The sequence below is a fragment of the Aquarana catesbeiana genome, linkage group LG01 (assembly GCF_042186555.1).
Source record: "Aquarana catesbeiana isolate 2022-GZ linkage group LG01, ASM4218655v1, whole genome shotgun sequence".
Lineage (NCBI taxonomy): Eukaryota > Metazoa > Chordata > Amphibia > Anura > Ranidae > Aquarana > Aquarana catesbeiana.
The window spans coordinates 274,336,157-274,355,049 of NC_133324.1; the positions used below are offsets into that span (position 1 = coordinate 274,336,157).

The 18,893-nt window shown below is 39.4% G+C and overlaps 1 protein-coding gene across 6 annotated transcripts in view; it reads left to right on the plus strand.

Moving 5' to 3' along the window:
* Positions 1–18,255, plus strand: part of ARVCF (ARVCF delta catenin family member) — a 1,066,482-nt gene extending 1,048,227 nt beyond the window's left edge. For 5 of the 6 annotated variants that reach the window (XM_073628741.1, XM_073628759.1, XM_073628751.1 and 2 more), the window contains 7 exons: positions 672–864; positions 4,202–4,313; positions 7,926–8,016; positions 8,448–8,501; positions 10,471–10,562; positions 13,308–13,422; positions 16,956–18,255. In XM_073628741.1, the coding sequence (XP_073484842.1) occupies positions 672–864; positions 4,202–4,313; positions 7,926–8,016; positions 8,448–8,501; positions 10,471–10,562; positions 13,308–13,409 (644 nt within the window). In that variant the 3' untranslated portion in view covers positions 13,410–13,422; positions 16,956–18,255. The remainder of the gene's footprint in view (positions 1–671; positions 865–4,201; positions 4,314–7,925; positions 8,017–8,447; positions 8,502–10,470; positions 10,563–13,307; positions 13,423–16,955) is intronic. The other variant, XM_073628766.1, reaches the window with a different exon arrangement.
* The last annotated feature ends 638 nt before the right edge of the window (positions 18,256–18,893 follow it).

Sequence of the window (18,893 nt, forward strand, 5' to 3'; positions counted from 1 at the left end):
GCCTTCGTTGGAATTTATTTTTGTGTAAGTATAAAACTGCAAGGTATGGTTCAAGCAATAATAAATAGATGAGATTTCAGCCATGGCTTTGCTTTGGCCATTGATGCATTTATCTGTGCCCTTCACAGAGATGAAAAGCTCTGGTTTCCAAGCAACAATATAGAAACTGGAGCTGAAATATCTAAATATTTTAAACTGGTGGGCTTGGGAAGGGAGTATTTCTTAAATCATTGTTTTATAATTTGGTAAATATTTAACCTGGTAATTCAGGCTGCAGTGGCTGTAATATTCATCTACAATAATTCAGCATATTACATGGTAAGTCACAACTAAATGTCTTTATATGAAATTTAGATTTTAATCACAAGGTGCAACAGGATTGAACAGTCTAGAGATGGGCCATGGTCCAGATACCTCCACACTCGTTGGTCCTCCAATTCACAGTACTTCAGAACAGAACTGTCACCGAATAAAACGCTTCTTTATTACAGATCTTTAAAATTTATAATAGAAATAGTATAAAAAAAGTAGTCTTCAGTGTTTTTCTTACCATGAGTAATAAACTGATGTAAAAGTGTTTTTATTTGAAATTATGCTGGTCTGGAGTGTATAAAGACATTTAGTGATCTATTACAGCATGCTGTGAATAATAACATCTCTTTCTACCTCAGGCAATTATGCCATGGGTCAGTTGGTGCGAAACTTGCCCGGGGGGCAGCAGCGTCCTGCCAAGAACTTGGAGGAAGACACTGTGGTAGCTGTGCTTAATACCATCCATGAGATAGTCACAGACAGCTCAGAAAATGCACGCTCTCTTATCCAGACACAGGGAATTGAAAAACTGATCACAATTAACAAATCAAGGTAATCAGACTGCATGCTTAAGCTAGATATTCCAATGATTTTTAACAGCAGTGGGAATACAAGTTGTTCAGTATTGAGAACCATTTTAGAATGAAGAGTGCAGTATCTGGTTAGATACTTTATTATATAACCAAGGGTGGATTTGCTGGCTCTTGATCTTCCAGATCTTAAACTCTCTTGTCTAAGTATGTTTGTAAAGCACCACTGTGTATTCATTTGGAACTATACCTACTATAAGAAAACATTGGACCTCCTAGTGGCAGCATTTTAAAGCGTATGTTAACCCAAAAAAAATTAAAAAGTGGATCCTGCTCCTTTTAAAGCATGTTATATGACAGTGCTGGTGCTGTGTCATTTGGACATCTATAACACCTAAAAAACCTGGCTGATCCTGCCCTCCTTTTAATCTGTATTTGTCAAAGGAGGTTGGTGGAAAATTGTTAGCTGAACAGTGGTTACATCAAATCATATGCAGTTGCTGGGTACCAGCTGTCTGAATGCAGTAGCCAGCAGGAGAGAGTAATCAATCCACACGGGATAGTAAGCTGAACAAGAGAAATCTCATGGTTCGCTTAAAATGATTCTAAAGGCAATTGTTTTAAGTAAAATAAAAAAAAATGTTATACTTACCTGCTCTGTGTGATGCTATTGCACAGAGTGGTCCCTTACCTCTTTGGCGGTCCCCCCTCCTCCTTTATATAAGTACTCCATAGCAAGCTGGGTACTATAAGGGCACTCATACAGGTGAGCTCCTGAGCTGTGTGCATTTATAGGGCTCCCTCCTTACAGGATTTGACTTACAGCAGCAGGAGCCAGTTGTTTCAGCTGCTCTGTGTAGCCTGTGAAAGCAGAAAGAGGGGAGAGAGGAGCTGCAGCTGGGCACAGCACTCATCAGAGAGAGGTCTCGGGTAAGCGTTTAGAGGGGAGGGGGGGGGGTAGTTCATGGGGCATGTTTTTTTGTTTTTTTACCTAAATGCATGGTTTTTTGTTAACCAAAAAAAAATTGATCCTGTTCCCTTAAAGCATTTTATACAGCACAGTGCTTGTGCTGTGTCATTTGGCCCCCTGTATCACCTGCAATACCTAGCTGATCCTGCTAGTTTCTGCCCTCCCCTCTGTAAACTGACCACACTTCATCATGGCTGCTGAGCCCTGACACAGTGGTCAGCGTACGTGCCTCCGTCATCTGCTGCTATCTGATGCTCTTTTGTGCCTCCCTCTGTCCTCACCCCCCCTCCCCTCTCTGCCTGTCAGCTCTCAATAGAGCTGCTCTGTTCCTCTCTCTGCTGCTTCAAAACTATCTGACCTTTATATCATCCCCTCTGTCAGCTAAAAAGCTGTATCCTAGTGCCTGTGCATTATTAAAAAACTGATTTCTACCTGTTTTAACAGCATCTCCCAGCGATCATGTGACTCCAGGCTCCCTCCTCCTCTCCCCCCCGCCTGACGTCAGCAGGGGAATCTCTGCCCTGTCCGCTGGAGCTATCAGACAGGGAGAGCAGAGAGCTGGGAGATGCTGTTAAATGTAGAAATCTGCATATTTTTTTTTTATAGTTATAAAGCACAGGCACTAGGATACAGCTTTTTACCTGATAGAGGGGGTGATATAAAAATGAGATGGTGGCTTAACAACCACTTTAAGGTAAAAAAAACCTACACCTTAGCTTTACTAAGTCTTCTATTGACTTGTATAGCTGTGTTCATTAGAGACAGTTTACAAGAAAAGCACTAATTCCACCTGTGATAGTGGGAAAAGATCTGCTAAAAAAATGACACTTTAGTAATCTGTGCAGACTGGTTGGAAATTTACAGCTCTAAAGAATCTGCAGCTCTAGCATCTGGACTGTAAACTGTTTCGGTTTCAAAGTCTGTGTGTACAGTACTATGTAACATAAGTCAGCTATTCTGCAGGATTTCAGGACACTTTACAGTAACTAGATCATTACTGCTTGTTTCGTAGAAGGTCCCTCCCCATACTACCCTATAATGAAATGCAGAAAATATAACTAAGACTACTATGCATCTTTTATTTTTTCTTAAGGGTATGTATAATCACAAATGAAAAAGCAATCAGTGCAATCCCCATGTAAATAAATGTGTATGTGTGTATATATAAGGGATGTTAATGTGCAATTTAAAGTAGCTGCTATCACTCAAAAAAAATGTTTACACGACATTCAGACTTCTATTAAATCACAAACAGTGTTGCGCTACTAAATGGTTAAATGATGCATGTGTTCATCAATCAATTAACAATGATTATATATACATGAAATAATAAGTCTATATATATGAGACATGTGCATAAATAAATTCCACAGAAGAAACAATCCACTACTTTGTGTAAATATTTCCAAAAGTGCTCGTGCTCGCTTCCACCTGAGTTTTAGGCTGCTCACCTCAAATTTTGACCACTGTTTCACCAGCGGGACGAAAACAGCAGTTCCCCTCTGGGGATATTAGATAGAACAGGCTTGATGCTGGCACTTCTAGTCCTCCATCTCTCACACTTCCTTCACCCGGCTCTATGAGCCCCACTAACTCTCATCAGTCAATGGATATGTGAAGAAGAATGTCAAAATCTAGTGCTCTCCATATAACAAATTTTTATTCCCATAAAATGCTTAATATAATACCCACAACTACAAGCCTTGCTAGCTGTACAGGCATAAAATCATAGGATATGAGATGGCCGCTATGTGATGTCAGCGCGTGGGCTCCGCCCCCTTTACGTGTTCCGTCAAGGCGTAGACTTTTTCAGTAGGGATCTAGGCTGGGTCCCCTACTGAAGAAGGCTACACCTTGACATAACACGTATAGGGACGGAGGCTACATGTTGATGTCACATCGCGGCCAACTGCTGTTTTTGACCCACTGGTGAAACGGGTCAAAATTTGAGATGAGCAGCCTAAAACTCAGGTGGAAGCGAGCACGAGCACTTTCGGAAATATTTGCACACAGCGGTGGATCATTTATTCTGTGGAATTTATTGATGCACGTCTCATATATATGGACTTTTTACTTTATGTATATATAATCATTGTTAATTGATTGATGAACACATGTATCATTTAACCATTTAGTAGCGCAACACTGTTTGTGATTTAGTATGTAGAATGATATCTGCTATTGAGAGAGTTTAAATAAGTTAGACATTTCACAAATTATTCATTAATATTTATAAACTTCTCAGTTAAAATGTGTAGTAGTTTCTTCCCTAGGGTACACACCGCATGTGTTTTGTGAGCAGTGCATAACAAGTTTTATATAGGTCATCCTTTCTGTGTTATTGGTTCCCTGATAACAAAAATGTGTCTTCTCCTGTCATCTTATTCAGTCAGTCCCCAAGAGAGGTAAAGGCTGCTTCCCATGTCCTACAAATGATATGGAGCTACAAGGAACTTCGAAGCGCTCTTCAGAAAGAAGGGTGGAACAAGGCAAACTTTCAGGTATGGGCTGCAGATCTCTTAATTTCCCAGTATTCTGTGTGTGCGTAATAATGGTTACCTGGAGGTTTATTCATCCCAATCCAATTAAAATCCATGCTTCCCATTCTACATATACTCCTAGTAAAGTGTAAAATATATCCCTGCCCAGCAGATGTTACTGGGTTGTAATTGTTGTAACGATGAGCTTGGGTTATGTTCTGCGTTTTCACTGTGATCCTTTTTTATATTCAGCCTTTGTAATGCTGGGTTGAACAATAAAAAAAGCTGCACATTACATTTCCATTTGCTACCCTGCTTCATAAAGACTACATTTAAAACACAAGTTAAGAGGAGCAAAACCTGACCACTTTCCGGGAAGTGAGTGTGCTCGGTATATGCACATTGAGTCAGCACTGAACGGAAGGGGGTGTTGAGGTCACTGTGTTGATTTATACCACGTAGTGTTGGACTGTGAAGCTTGGTGCTGTACACACAAAGGACATGGTCTCCCTCACATTCTGTGAACTCTGTAGTCAACATCCATGCCTCTCTGCTTGACGTGTGACATTCTGTAGGCTGATGCTTATAAATCCAAGCGGCTCCCATTGCTGCTTCAACCAGACCATGAGAATGACATCAGAGCAACTACCATTTTAAGAAGGAGATCGGCAAGGCAACCTTCCTAATTCTCTCCTGACTGATTTTTGCCCGGCTCCAGCTTGTCCTGGTTATGTATTGGTATACTTCATTAATACGGTATCTGTTAATCTTAGCCTGGCCATACACGGTGCAAAAGAAATTTGCACGATTCTCCCATCAACACACACAGTGTAAACAGGGAAATCAGCAATAGTCTTCTCCTGGCAGGGGGGCGGGTGAAGCCGTCAATGCCAGGAGAAGACCATGATTACTGCTTGCGGATTTAGCAGCTGCTAGCAATAATCGCAAGAGAATCCGGCAGGCTGGTTATACCCAAGGCGATCGATTTGGTACATTCAGCCTGCCCATTAACAGTTTGAATCTCAGCCAATTCCTGCTGATCCCGCTGAGATTTAAACCATGTATGCCTGGCCTTAGTGTGTCACTGTGACAAACTGTGTAAATTCATTGCTTAAAGTATTTGATGTTAAATTTACTGGTTATCTTTCCCTTTGAGCCAGATGATTACAAAGCAGCCAATAAAGACAATAGTTCTGTGATAATCTTCTACTTGTTTACATCTTACTGAGAGAGTAATGTGAAGAAATTCAGCATCCTGCTGTTTATCATTATGTTTTGCTCTTCTTTTAGAAAAACTGTGCAGCACCGAGGAGCATTGCATCATATAAGCCTTTCAGTCTCAGAGGGCATCTTTATCAGATGGAGACTTGCCTTCAGATATTCATAACCAAGGCACAATTTGGCCCACTATCAGTGTTTTCTCAGAGGCAACATTTAGAATGTTATTACGGTGGGGAAGCTACTATTATATTCTACATTGCCGCACAGGATTAGAATGGTTTACTTTGCTCATAAGCAAGGTAGTGCTATAAAGCATTTTGTCTTCATTCTGTGTACAGACTGAAATGTATACACAGCTGGCTTCTTACTCCAAAGCTCACACTGTGGTCTAAATCTCATTCTTTTCTTATCCATCCATCACTCTGAAGCAAGACCTTTTAATACAGAATTTACTTTTGTATGAATTGGGGTATTTAATATATTTAAGAAACTTAAAAAAAAAAAACTTGTACAGAACATAAATTTATAATCCTAGATACGGTTTATTAATAGGCAAGTGCAGCTTCTCTTGAGCCTAAGATCTGGGAGCAAAACCCATATTTACTGGCTATGTTATATCTTGTACAGGGTAAAGTTGGATTTTCCTCATTTACACCAACTTCTCACCTTTGACCTGCTGCTTTCTTTAGTTTAGGTTCTCTAAGAAATGTGGGCTTAAAGTGTTTGTAACCCTAAAAAAAAAAAAATCCTGTTCCTTTAAAGCATGAACAGCACAGTGCTTGTACTGTGTAAATTGGCCCCCTCTATCATTTGAAATACCTGGCTAAACCTGCCTGGTTCTGCCCTCCTCCCTGTAAACTGACCATGGTGTATCATGGCTGCTGAGCCCTGACACCGTGGTTAGTTTATGTGCCTCCGTCATCTGCTGCACTCCTCTGTCCTCCACCCCCCTCCCCTCCCTGCCTGTCAGCCCCGACTGCTCCTATCATTTCTGAGTTTCATTTTTACAATCCCCTCTATTCTATTAACTGATGTGCCCCAGTGTATGTGGTTTTGTATAAATAAGCCGTTCTATACTGTATTTACAAGCGGCGCTCATGTGACCAGCCGCCGCCTCTCTCCTCTCCTCCTCCCAGCTGACGTCAGTGGGGGTTTCTCAACCCCTCCCACTTTATCTGTCAGACTGTGAGAGGAGAGGCAGCCGGTCACGTGAGTATCGAGCGGCGCTCAGAAATACAGTCTAGAAGAGCTTTTTTTTAACAAAACCATATACACTGGGCACATCAGTTAATGTAATAGAGGGGATTGTAGAAATGACACTCCGTGGCTTAACAGCCAATTTAAATTACCAAATGGCCCTGTGGCTTTTGTATAGAACTATAAATCTGTATCATGAAAAGACCTAGACAAAGTTGGACTTTTATGTATCTAAATCACCAAACTAAAACCATTTTTTTTATTCTCTCTTTAACAATACACACCATCTCTTGAACCACTTCCCCCTGACAATTGTTACTATGATGAATATGACAGAACCCTGCTTGGTGATTGATGTTTTAGCTGAAAAACATCAAGCAATCATACCATGTAAACTATTTTCAAAGGATGACTAGTACCGGTTTCAAGATACAACTTAAGCTGGCCATTGATCGAAATTCAGCCTGTTCAGAAGGAACTGGCTCAATTGCGATCCATGTGTACAAAAGAAGATATATGGCTAGGTTGATTCCCCTTTTGGAGGCTGACCAACAGTGCAACAAAGCTCACATTGTCTTCCCGGCACTTTAAACCGCATTAAAGTATAAAAATGTGAAGCACTGGCAACTCATCCTCCCGATAAAAAAAAAAAAATATATTATTTAAGGGTACAGTGTGCAAATTACAGCATCTTATGCATTTTGGTAAAACATCTTAATCATAGCCTTGATGGCTATGATTAAGGTTTTTTTACCGAAACATGTAAGCTGCTGTAACTTGCACACAGTACACTTTACTAATAAAACTGTTATTGGAAGGACGAGTTGCTTGCTCTTCACCTCATACTTTCATGCAATCTACGGGTGGCTGCTCTAGCTTGACAGAAGTCTATCTAACGATCGAATTCTGTCGAACTGGCTTATTTTCTCAGTCAGTGGCTGCAGCCTGTGGGAGAGTCCCTGCTGTCAGAATACATTGTCTCAGCAGAAAGGATTCCTCTTGCCACCTCAGTTGTGTGGATGGAGAAATCCCATGTTCATGGTAGTTTTTTGTTTTGTTTTTTTTTTTTCATTCAGCCTGCTGGCTGAATGAAAAAAAAAAGTACAGTATCTATGGCCAGCCTTGGCAGATGGCAGGAAAAAATTTTGTAGCAAAGAATCCTCATTACTTCCTGTTTATAAAGCAATTTTAATTAATTATTGTAATGTTTTTCAGTCTGCCACATCAACATTGCCTAAGGGATCGAAAGGTAATGGGAAATCTGGATTTGATGACAGTACACTCCCTCTGGTGGATAAAAGCCAAAGTAAGAACTTGCTTTCCCAGATAGGTGACAGCTGACTGTGAATTTATGGTGTGTGTGTGTGTGTGTATGTATGTGTGTATGTACATATGTATATATATATTTGGTAACCCTTAGATACCTTGTTTAACCCAAAACAGCCTCTTGCTGGTGTAAATATGCAATACATTTTTCATTTATGTGTTAGTGTCATGGTGCCATGAAGTATTACCCAGCTTTTACCAAGCCTTGCCCAGTAAGGAGACACAATGGGTGAAAAAAAAGCTAAACCTTGGTCATGCACATCTGGGGAACGTGTAAAAGCTCTCATTCCTGCCAACGGGTTAGAACAGTGATGGATAATATAAAATATCAATGATCATAAAAATGCTTATAAAAGGTACAGGATGTAGAATAGGCTTTCTGAATAAAATAAACCTTTTCTTGCATTGCAGCAAACAAGAAGTCTGGGAGCCGTGACATGATCCCCATGGGTGAGCTTGGTCCTGGTAAGAAAACGAACAATCCTTTTCGCTTGATATTCAATCTTAGAAAAAACAATCAAAATAGAAGTGTTGGAGCAGCTAGCACTGACAAAGACTTTCAAGGACTCAGGCTCCTGGGCTGTCAACCTCATCTTCCCCTCACTGCTTGGTCACTTCTCTGGAAAAAGTATAGATTGAGTTGGATGAGTATGACTCCAGCCCCAGTTCATCCATCTTCAAACACAACTAAGTAATGGCAGCTTCCATATTTCTGGCCAGATTCTTTTAAAGAAGAATGTCAGTCTATTTAAAAAAATGGAACGTTGCCTTTAAAATTACACTTATCTTACTTTACACTTACCCGTTTATACTTTTACCACCGTTTTCTTCCAATAAGAGAGCAGCTAATGTGCGGTGAATTGTCTGACACCTTGAGAAATGTTGTGCCTGTGCACAACTCCTCTACTGCATCTTGATAACTCACTGAACATGGTTAGCTGCGTTAGGACAATAGATTTTTTTTTTTTTAAACTGGTTCAGACCCACTCAGTCCCTACATCTCTTTGTATTGTGTACCCGACTATTTGAGGCACAGGGACCCTTTAAATACTTGTTATTTAAGAATGTTCTTTTTCTTTAAAAAAAAAAACTGAATTCATCTTGCAGCCAGAGCAGCATTTTTTTTTTTTTTTTTCTGCATGAACCCAAGCTAATAAGCCTATAATGATGAATGCTTAAAAAAAAAAAAAATAATTATCTGAACCATAGAAATGAAGAACTTTGAAATGGAGGCAACAAAACGTGCTTTAAGAAAAGTGAAATATGCATATTGGAGGATAATGTGCACTATCCATAGCTCACTCTGTCCAATGCTGCAGAGATCTTTTGCTTGGCCTTTCTGTTCCTGTGCAGCAGCCCTGGTTCAAATCTCCCCAGTCATACACTATGCCCCCTGCCTATTCATACTTCAGATCCAAACATTCTGTTGGCAACATGTAAAAATGTTGGAGTTTTAGAAATCTTATGCCCTGTACACATGATCGGACATTAAACGGACATTCCGACAACAAAATCAATCGGATTTTTTTCCGACGGATGTCAGCTCAAACGTGTCTTGCATACACACGGTCACACAAAGTTGTCGGAAAATCCGATCGTTCTGAACGTTGTGACGTAAAACACGTACGTCAGGACTATAAACGGGCAGAAGCCAATAGCTTTCGTCTCTTAATTTATTCTGAGCATGCGTGGCACTTTGTGCGTCGGATTTGTGTACACACAATCAGAATTTAACCAATCAGATTTTGATGTCGGAAAATTTTATAGCCTGCTCTTAAACTTTGTGTGTCGGAAGTTCCGACGGAAAAAGTCCGATGGAGCCCACACACGATCGGAATTTCCGACAACACAATCCGATCGCACTTCTTTTTTTTTTTTTTTGATTGATCAACTTGGATACATCTAGCCTGCTGGATTTACTTGTGATTATCTAGCTAGCAGCGGCTATAGCCGGTAGTAATAATGACGGGCTTCCCCCACCCGCAGAGCACAATGGCTTGGTGGGAGGGATTCCCCTGTCAGCACTGTGTGTGTTGATGGGGGAATCATGCGAAATTCGTATGGTCTATGGCCTGCCTTCATTTCTCAAGCACAGAGCTCAGTTGAGGACTAAAAAGCAAGGCTATACATTGCCAAGCGGACCACACAACAAAGATTTTCAGGTAGCTGCAGTTTAGGTACGCTTAAAGTAGAACACCATATTAGCTTCAGTTCTTCTTCCTGCTTAGTTTAGTGGAGGGCAGCTGCACTAAGTGCCCTTCTCATTTTAATGCACTCTAGAGTGTGATGTGCACCTGAAATTGTACTGAAGCCTTATGTAGCTTTTAAGAGTTGGGCCAGGCCTAAATGACAGTGGAACTTCATTTGTTAATCCAATGCATTTGAGTTAATTTGCTTTAAACAAAACCTGAAGTATTTTTCCTCCTTCTATTAGATGGCTATTCCACTATTGACCACAGGGACAAGGAACGCAAGTACAGGTCAAATGAAAACATGGTAGATCTATCAGAAAAGGAGCCCTTGAAGGTATTTTGACAATGAGAAGAGAATAAGAGTGGCTGTGTGTAGCAGTTTGTGTCCTGGTGAGGGAGAGTGATCTGTTCTTGCAAATACATTCTAAATCATAACCATGAATCAAAAACATTTGATTGTTCCCAAGTTTTTTATATTCAAAATTTGAAATGGTGTACATTTAAACATTCCTTCAAAATTGATGTAGGCCTCACAGATGATCCACCCTAGAAAACGACTGTTCTTTTTGATGTCTAAATATATATGATTCTGTGATTACTCATGATAACCAATCTGATATTTCCATAACTGACTAACTTACTAGATCTATTGACAGGGCTTTTACCACAAGGCACTTATGGACCATTGGTAGTATAAGTCATGAGGGCAGCACCAAGCCACAAAATATACAAACTTTTCCTCATCTGGCCTTTCCTGGAAGTTTCTCAATAAATTCAGCCAAAAGAAACATTGGGTTAGGCCTCACTGTGAAATAATACATTCAAATTGTAGCTCTACAAATTCAGCAGATGGCTGGCTTCTTGCAGAAGGGTTGTCTTGTTTTACTTAATGCATACGCCACCTAAGGGAATGGAACTTGTGCAAAAATATAATTTATTATTTAGCTTTCATCAACGTCAATATGATATTTAACTATAGGTCTATTTCTTCATTTAACTCTCATTGAAGTAGATTTATCAAAACTGGAGCACCCAGGCATCTGGAGCAGATGTGCATGGCAACCAAGCCGCTTCTATTTTTCCTTTTCAAACTGAACAAGCTGTAGATACAAGCACCATGCACAGCTGCTCTAGATTCTGTCTTCTCCAATTTGGATAAATTCACCCCCTCAGTGTACATGATAAAGCAAGGCAAGCTTCCTGTTGTATTCTGTATGTTGGCCACTAGGTGGTGCCATGTAATTGAACTTATGAATGTTATTATGCTTGTAACCTGTAATTTTTATTATACCTACTGTATCTACTGAATTGGCCATTTCAGAGGAAAAATTTGATAGCCTTAAAATAGTGACTCGGATGTTTTTTTGAAAAATGCATTACCCAATTTTTTTCATACGCAAGTTTTATTATAAATATCATTCCTCACAAATTAGTACTAATAACTTTTTTTCTTTAACTTTTTAAACACCATGATTTCATACATTAATACTTTTTTTAGGCCTTCTTTGAATATCTATTTCCGATTTGTCTTCAGATCACTTTATAACATAATACAAACTACTGTTGGTAATCTTAGAACAATGCGAATTAAGCATGAAGAAAAAATTAGTGTATCATAGAGGAAATGCCATTATAAATTAAGCTAGGCATACCAGTGCTTGGCACGTGGTGTGTGTGTGTGTATATATAAAATGTGTTCTAATCCTCATTTAAGTCACAACAATAGACCCCCCCCCCCCCCCGGTTCTTTCCCCCACTGGCCGGGGTTCTCGGCTCTTGAAATCAAATGATGCGGGGGCAGGGCCGAGTGCGGCATTATGTGTCTATGCTGGACTCGGGAGCGTGCCTGCAAGGTAGAGTGCTTCTCCTAAGGGGTTTGCCGATGCGGGGAGGAGCCACGAGTGCTCGTGCAAAACAAACTGCAGTGGAGGTAAGTATGTTTGTTATTTTTTTTTAAAAATGAGGGTTTATAACCCTTTTTAAGCTATAACCCTTTATAGCAGCCGCTAGTTACAAGAGAATTGAGCAGGCTGGTTTGGACCCAAGTTGTTCGATTGATCAACTTGGTGCATTCAGCCTACCCACAAAGGCTGGATTCACACCTATGCAGTTTTAGTTCTATTTGCATTTTGTAGATTTGCACTACAGTCCATTTAACATGGTTTCCTATGGAACACGTTCTGTAGTGCAAATATGCAAAAAGCACTAAAACTGCATAGGTGTGAATCCAGCCTAACTGTTCGAATCTTGACCGATTCAGCAGGATTCAAGCGGTGTATGGCCGGCCTAAGTTGAAAGTAGTCTGTAAACTCTCTTGACATTCTGGTCACAGTTGTGACTCCTACTGCACTGTTTCTTACATCCCTGACCTACAGTTTAATGGTCTTTTATTATGTTTTATCTTTTTAAGTCATACCACCTCTGGTTTACTCCTTAAACCAGACCTTAATTGGAAAGTTGTAAATGAATCTGAGAGCAAACTGGCATAGTGTAAGATCCTGAAAAAAAAAATAATAGTTTGAAATAAACATAAAAATAAACATAAAAACATATTGTACTAATAAATACCCACAAAAGTAGTATAAAGGCACATTTCTCACATCATTTCCATATGGAACATCTCATCGTCCCATTAGTGTTTCATTCAAAGACTGACCTCTAATATCCTGGTTAACATATTTAGAGGCTGCACCTTTTCATCAGATCCAACTCTGAGTTTGCTCTGAAGAGGCGCTGCCTTGAAACACGTTAGGCAGAATATTACAGGTCAGTCTTAGAATAAAGCACGAACGTGTTCAGCGCTGACATTGATTTATTACTTTTAAATTGAAAAGTGTTAATTTTTTAGTGTTTTTATTATCACTTGGGTAACAGATTCTTAATGATAAATGATGGTCTGGGTGTGTAATATGAAATTTTGCACTAGCCTGCTGTTTTGTTTCTCTTTTTGCTTGTTTTGCCACTCCTATAACCCCTCACTGTATAAACTAATTCCTTTTTCTTACAAGCCTTGTCTGGTGTTGCTCCTCTCCTGGCATTAATATCTGTTTTACTCTCTTCTCCTTTTCTGCTGCTGCAGAATGACTCAAATAAGAAACACATTACCCGGAGTAACAGGCCTACTGTCAATCTGGTGGATGCACGCGACACTAAACCGCAGCCTGTTGACTCCTGGGTCTAGATTTGCATGCATGGTAGGTCTGTCTCTTGTGTCTCTGGGACCTTGCTTATGTAAACTTGTTGCACTGGAGTTATCAATTTAACCCACCAACAATAATCTTTGAAGATAATTTCTCGTAGGGCATGATTAAAATTCTGCTACTCTTAAGAAAATCCCCAAATGCACAGATTTCTGCTCTGCCGCCTACACCTCTTCATTTAATTTGTTCAGATGTTTCAGTTTGCCTGGACTGCCAATACTGCAATTCTAGCTTTGTAATTCACAGTGTAGCTGTGCCTATTCAGTGATGTCTGGGGAAAACAATATGCCACAACCATTGTTTATTCATTCTTTTAGCACATTTGTGTTAGATTACAGTGCATATCCAAGGCTTTGTTCTGCTAAAACATTTATCATCATATAAAATCTTCCATCTTCAAATAGAAAAAGCTACACATCCGCCACAGCTTTTTTTTTTTTTTTTTTATATCAAAAAGTATGTACAACATCAGGTCCAAACAAACTGCTCTCTGCCTGATCTTGTTCTTTCTCCGGGGCCCAAATATAAAGGTGAAGAGTTTAGTGTTGGGCAGAGATACTCAATGTAAATACCCTTTAGGAAATATAGCACTGATTTCCAGCTATCTGATCTATTCAGTTCAGTTATAGCCCAACTCCAAGCACAAGAAGAAGAAAAAAAAACAAACTGCAAGGGTTAACTCATCAATTTTAGAATTACAGGGTAATACTTACATTACTCCTCCTGCTCTTTCCATCCAACCCATCCCGCAAAGTCTTCACTGTGGTTGTACGCCTGCCTACCCTATGTACAAAGCAGGGTTGATAGTCCTGCATTGTACGTAAAAAAAAATGGGATAACGGGGGGGGGGGGAGAAAAATGGGGGGGGTGAATAAATGTCACCTAGATCTTACTGGCTAACTCCACCTTTTGAAAAAAAATACACGTTTTTGCAGAAAATAATGTGCATTTATCCTTTTGCAAATGAGTCTGCAAAATATTGCAACTGCAACCAGTGGCTTGTTGGTGTAATGCCAGGCTCCCACAAGTATTTCAGCTCCCTGTCCGTACCAAGCTACAGTCTATAAGTTATAGAGCTGGAGGAAGTTATGGTGATTACTGCACTTCTATTTAATCAAGAACTAAAAGTCCATCTGCCACTGTGGCAAAAACTGTACTTGTATGGAAATGTAAGTGGTGGTGCTCTATTCCTCAGTGAAATGAACAATCAATATAAATATGTGCAATAATGAGCAATAAATGGTCAAACAACCCAAGAAGCAAGGGTGATAATTATCACAAAAGTATATAATGTCCAATAAACTGATAAGTATCAAGTGCTCCGTTATAAACAGTGCTCAGTTCTTCTTTAAACCAATCCAACAGGGTCTCTGTGCTTCCGACAACACCTCAGTGCTCACAGAGTTCTCACCTCATAACCACATATAAAGAGCCTTGTGATCAGGTTCCAATAAGGGGCTGGCGATCCTTCCTCCCAATAGCCTCCTCCTTATCTCCCCTGTATGGAATATAGGATCCAGGATCCTAGGGCTCCAGTTCCATATGTGGGGTGAAATAGACAATATGCCTCCCATAGTGTAAAAGATTTAAAATATAACCATTTATTTAAAAGACAATTAAACGCTTACATCAATGCAAAATAAAAAGCGCATGGAATCAAAAAAACAGCTGTGTTTTCCCCCTCTCACATCACTTCCAGTCCGCCGTCTATGTCCTACATCACGTCACATGACTTTCTCAGGGGTGCCAGATTGGTTGTCTACCCACTCTATTTATAATTTTGGTTGATTGCTGGATTTTACCTAGCTTCTCTAACATCTTGGAAGAGAAGATGATGAGGGTAGTGTTCTTTGCAATGTAGGAGTACTCTCTGTATGCTGCAATAAAAATGTACAATCAGCACCCCCCTTTACCCTGAATGAAGGGGGGGGTGCTGATTTTAAAAACATAATTTTTATTATTTATCTAATACTTTCACACAGGGTTCACAGGACTACATAGTAAGGGACAACATTCCACATGTCAGCACAACAAGTTTCAAATAATCCTACATCTTCTTTAGGAGCACATGTGAATGAGATCCATACGATTTGAACTCGGCCATTTCAGAACAAAAGATGTGTGGCTCTGCTAGGGCATGATTAATGTAGATCATAATTTCCAAAAGGGGCAAGGAGGAGCAACAAAGGACCAAAGCATTGCAAGTCTTTACACAGGGGACACCATTCAAAACCGCCAGGCCCAATATCGCTATCCAGTTTCAAAGGGGGGGGGGGGGGGGGAGACAGCTCACAATTACCCTTTTGGTCCAAAAAAATAAGTCCTATATAGAAACCCAGGCCCCCAGGATGTTATCAATCTCATTTTGTGTATAGTGATCCAGCCTAGATGTTCAACAGCCCCCAGCAAAGAATAGGAATTTGCCCCAGCTGAAATCTGGAGCTGCTAAACTGTAGAGGAGTGGAGCTTTTTATCCAGATAAGCCCTTGTTTCTATTGCGAACACCAGGATTAATGGTGATTTAAAGAGTGTTCTTGTGCTACACATGTAACCAAAGTTTGGGAACTACTTATAGGTTTCAGATTTTTGCACCCAACCATGTTATAAATGTCTTTTGTGCTTATTTGGGAAATTGAAAGGTCAGTCTCTATGAACCTGTGAAATTTATAAAGACTGCTATTTAATTAAATGGTCCATGCTATGCTATCAACAAGTTGTTGATGAGATTATACGTTTTTTCAGTAATTTACGGCTCTGTTCACATATGCATGCCAAAAAGGGGCATTTCCAAGTGTTGTCAGCGCCTGCAAAGTGCTCCCAGCCACTGGCTTTGTTACTGTGAACTTAGTGTCCCACAAATGCAGAATTGTTTAATAAGTTGTACGACTAAGTCATGCTGTGCCAACTCAAATGTTGAGTGCAGCATTTGACCCACACTATTCCATTAATTTTAACTTTTTCTACCAGTTGAATAGTGTCTGCAAAATGCTGACAAGAATGATCTGCTTACATTGGTTATGGGAACCTATCTCTAACTATATGTTTAGGGCTCTTAACACCATTGTTTTGTGGTAACAAACTGAGCATGGAATAATGTGTGGCAGTGCCATTTTGCATGTGAACGGGCCCTTATCCTAACATGGTCATCAACTAAGCTTTAACTGCATCAGCTGCTTTATATGAGATAGCTACGCTTAGGTCAAACACCTGTATAAAGCATCCCATTTCTAAGCTACACTGAATTTAATACACTTTGCACCCCAATAATGCAGTTTCAATGAGTAATAATTGAATGTATAGTTGCATTGTGATGTCACACATGCTATGGTTTGCATAATCTTTCCTACTCAACATAGATAAACATGAATCCTTCTATTCAAAATTGACCTTTTCTAATAGATATTTATAGTGAATTCTAAGCAGTTGCATAGCTTGTCTATAGATTTGTTTTGAACATTAACTTGCTCATCTCGATTTTCTTACTATTGTTTTGTTTTTTTTTTTTTGTTTTTTTTTTGTTTATGCAGGGATAAACGTGCAGTCATTCTCTTCGGGAAGACATTTTTTTTATGTTATAATTTTTATTTTTAAACGAAGAATCACAAATTTGAATACATGTAGGAGGTATCATTGCCCACCACTGCCATGATGTTTTCACAGGAGGACCATTTTGGTAAAATAAGACTGGATGAAAACTGCCATCTGCTGTATCTGAAAACTAAACTTTTTGATCATCGCCAAAAATCGCTGTTGCTTGATTTTACTTAAGAATTGACACTTTTTTAGAACATATATGTATAGTATATATTCATAAAGCAACATTCCCTTTCAAGCATCCTGCACCATTTGAAAAAATTGTCTTACTCGTGGGGAGCAAGGCTGGTGCAGATTATGGGACTAGGAAGTGGAAAAAAGGGGAATGTTTATATTGGACATCTTCCTGCACGGAAAAAGCCACAAAACGTTTCACAATGTTGGATAAAAGAATATGAGCTGTGAAGAAAGAAAAATATATAATATTGAAGTTTTGTGGCCTGAGGTGCATAGAATTTTATTTTCCCATCAAAGAGTAATGGGATTATCATTAGGTTTGCAGTTTTTACCAAGGTGGAGTAAATTGTAAGTTGCCGCGTGGAAGAAGAAAGTGGAGACAACAAAAAGAAAAAGCCACAAAGAAAAAAGAAACTTCTTTTGCTGTAGACCCCACGGGTTTCGTCTTTTGAGAAAGAGGTGGAATGTGATATGTGAGGCTTCATTTACCGGCAGTAGATCATTTCCCCAGGTCACTTTTTTTTTTATTTACCTGTCTACGGAATGCGCAAAAGATCAACTCGGTTTTGCCAGATTCTCAAGACCTTCACAGGACTTTTACGCCAAGTGTGCATGTCATCAACCGGATACATTTACATCATTTTGTAAACATTTAAAAAAAAAAATATATATATATATATATATATATATATATATATATATATATATATATATATATATATATATATATATATATAATAATGTCTCATGCCTTACACCATTTAGTGGGCTCATACGGTAACCTACCCCGAGTAAGAGCTTGCAGCCACAGTACATTTGTAAATTTCAATTTGTGTGCAGGCAATTCTGCTGTAAAAATACTTTTGCCTTTTAACTTCTGCTCTTTCTTCATTCACGTTGCAAATGACTCCTTGGAAGGTGACTTTCTACTTTGCGAACTGTTTTGGAGTCTTTGTTGAATAGTTTTCTCATTTGGCCATTACCACAACCGTTTTATGACCTTTTATCATTGAACCATTGCTGCAATCTTTTGATTAAAATAAGAAATTACAGTCACATTTGAATTTTAATGTATTTTCAGTAGGTGCTCAAACATGCATCCTACAAAAGGGTTAGGTGTTACTTGTATCTTTTTTTTTTTTTTTTTTTTTTTGTTTGGGGTGGTTGGTGGATGGGTTAGAGTTTGTAATGATTTTCATGATGTACTCGTGTGTGTGTGTGTGTGTGTAGGTACACTCTAAGGCACAGTTCATGGCCATACATTTTAGTGGTGCATTGTGAAAGGAAGCCACTCATCAGAGAAACAGGGAGTCCATTTCACCTCTCCTCCTAATATATCCTTTAGATTGCTAGTTGCCTGGATGTTATGCTGGTGCTTTCTTTTAATACTGTAAATTCCAGACTTGGAACAATGCAGATCAAGAAAAGTCAGAACTCTCAACCCACATACGTATTCAGAGTCAGTGACTCTTAAGGTATAGATGAACCCTCACCTTGTAAAACAACCCATTTCCATTCAAATAGAAAGTCAAGGTAAAATGTTTAGTGCGTGTGTGTGTTTTAATTTTTTAATTTTTTATAAGTGATCATACAACTTCTGTTCTCAACTGCATAAGGGGTTTGGAGAGGTGGAGAATGCAGTGGGGCGTATCAGCAGGAGGTAGGAGTAGTACACTGATCTTCCCAGTGAAGAG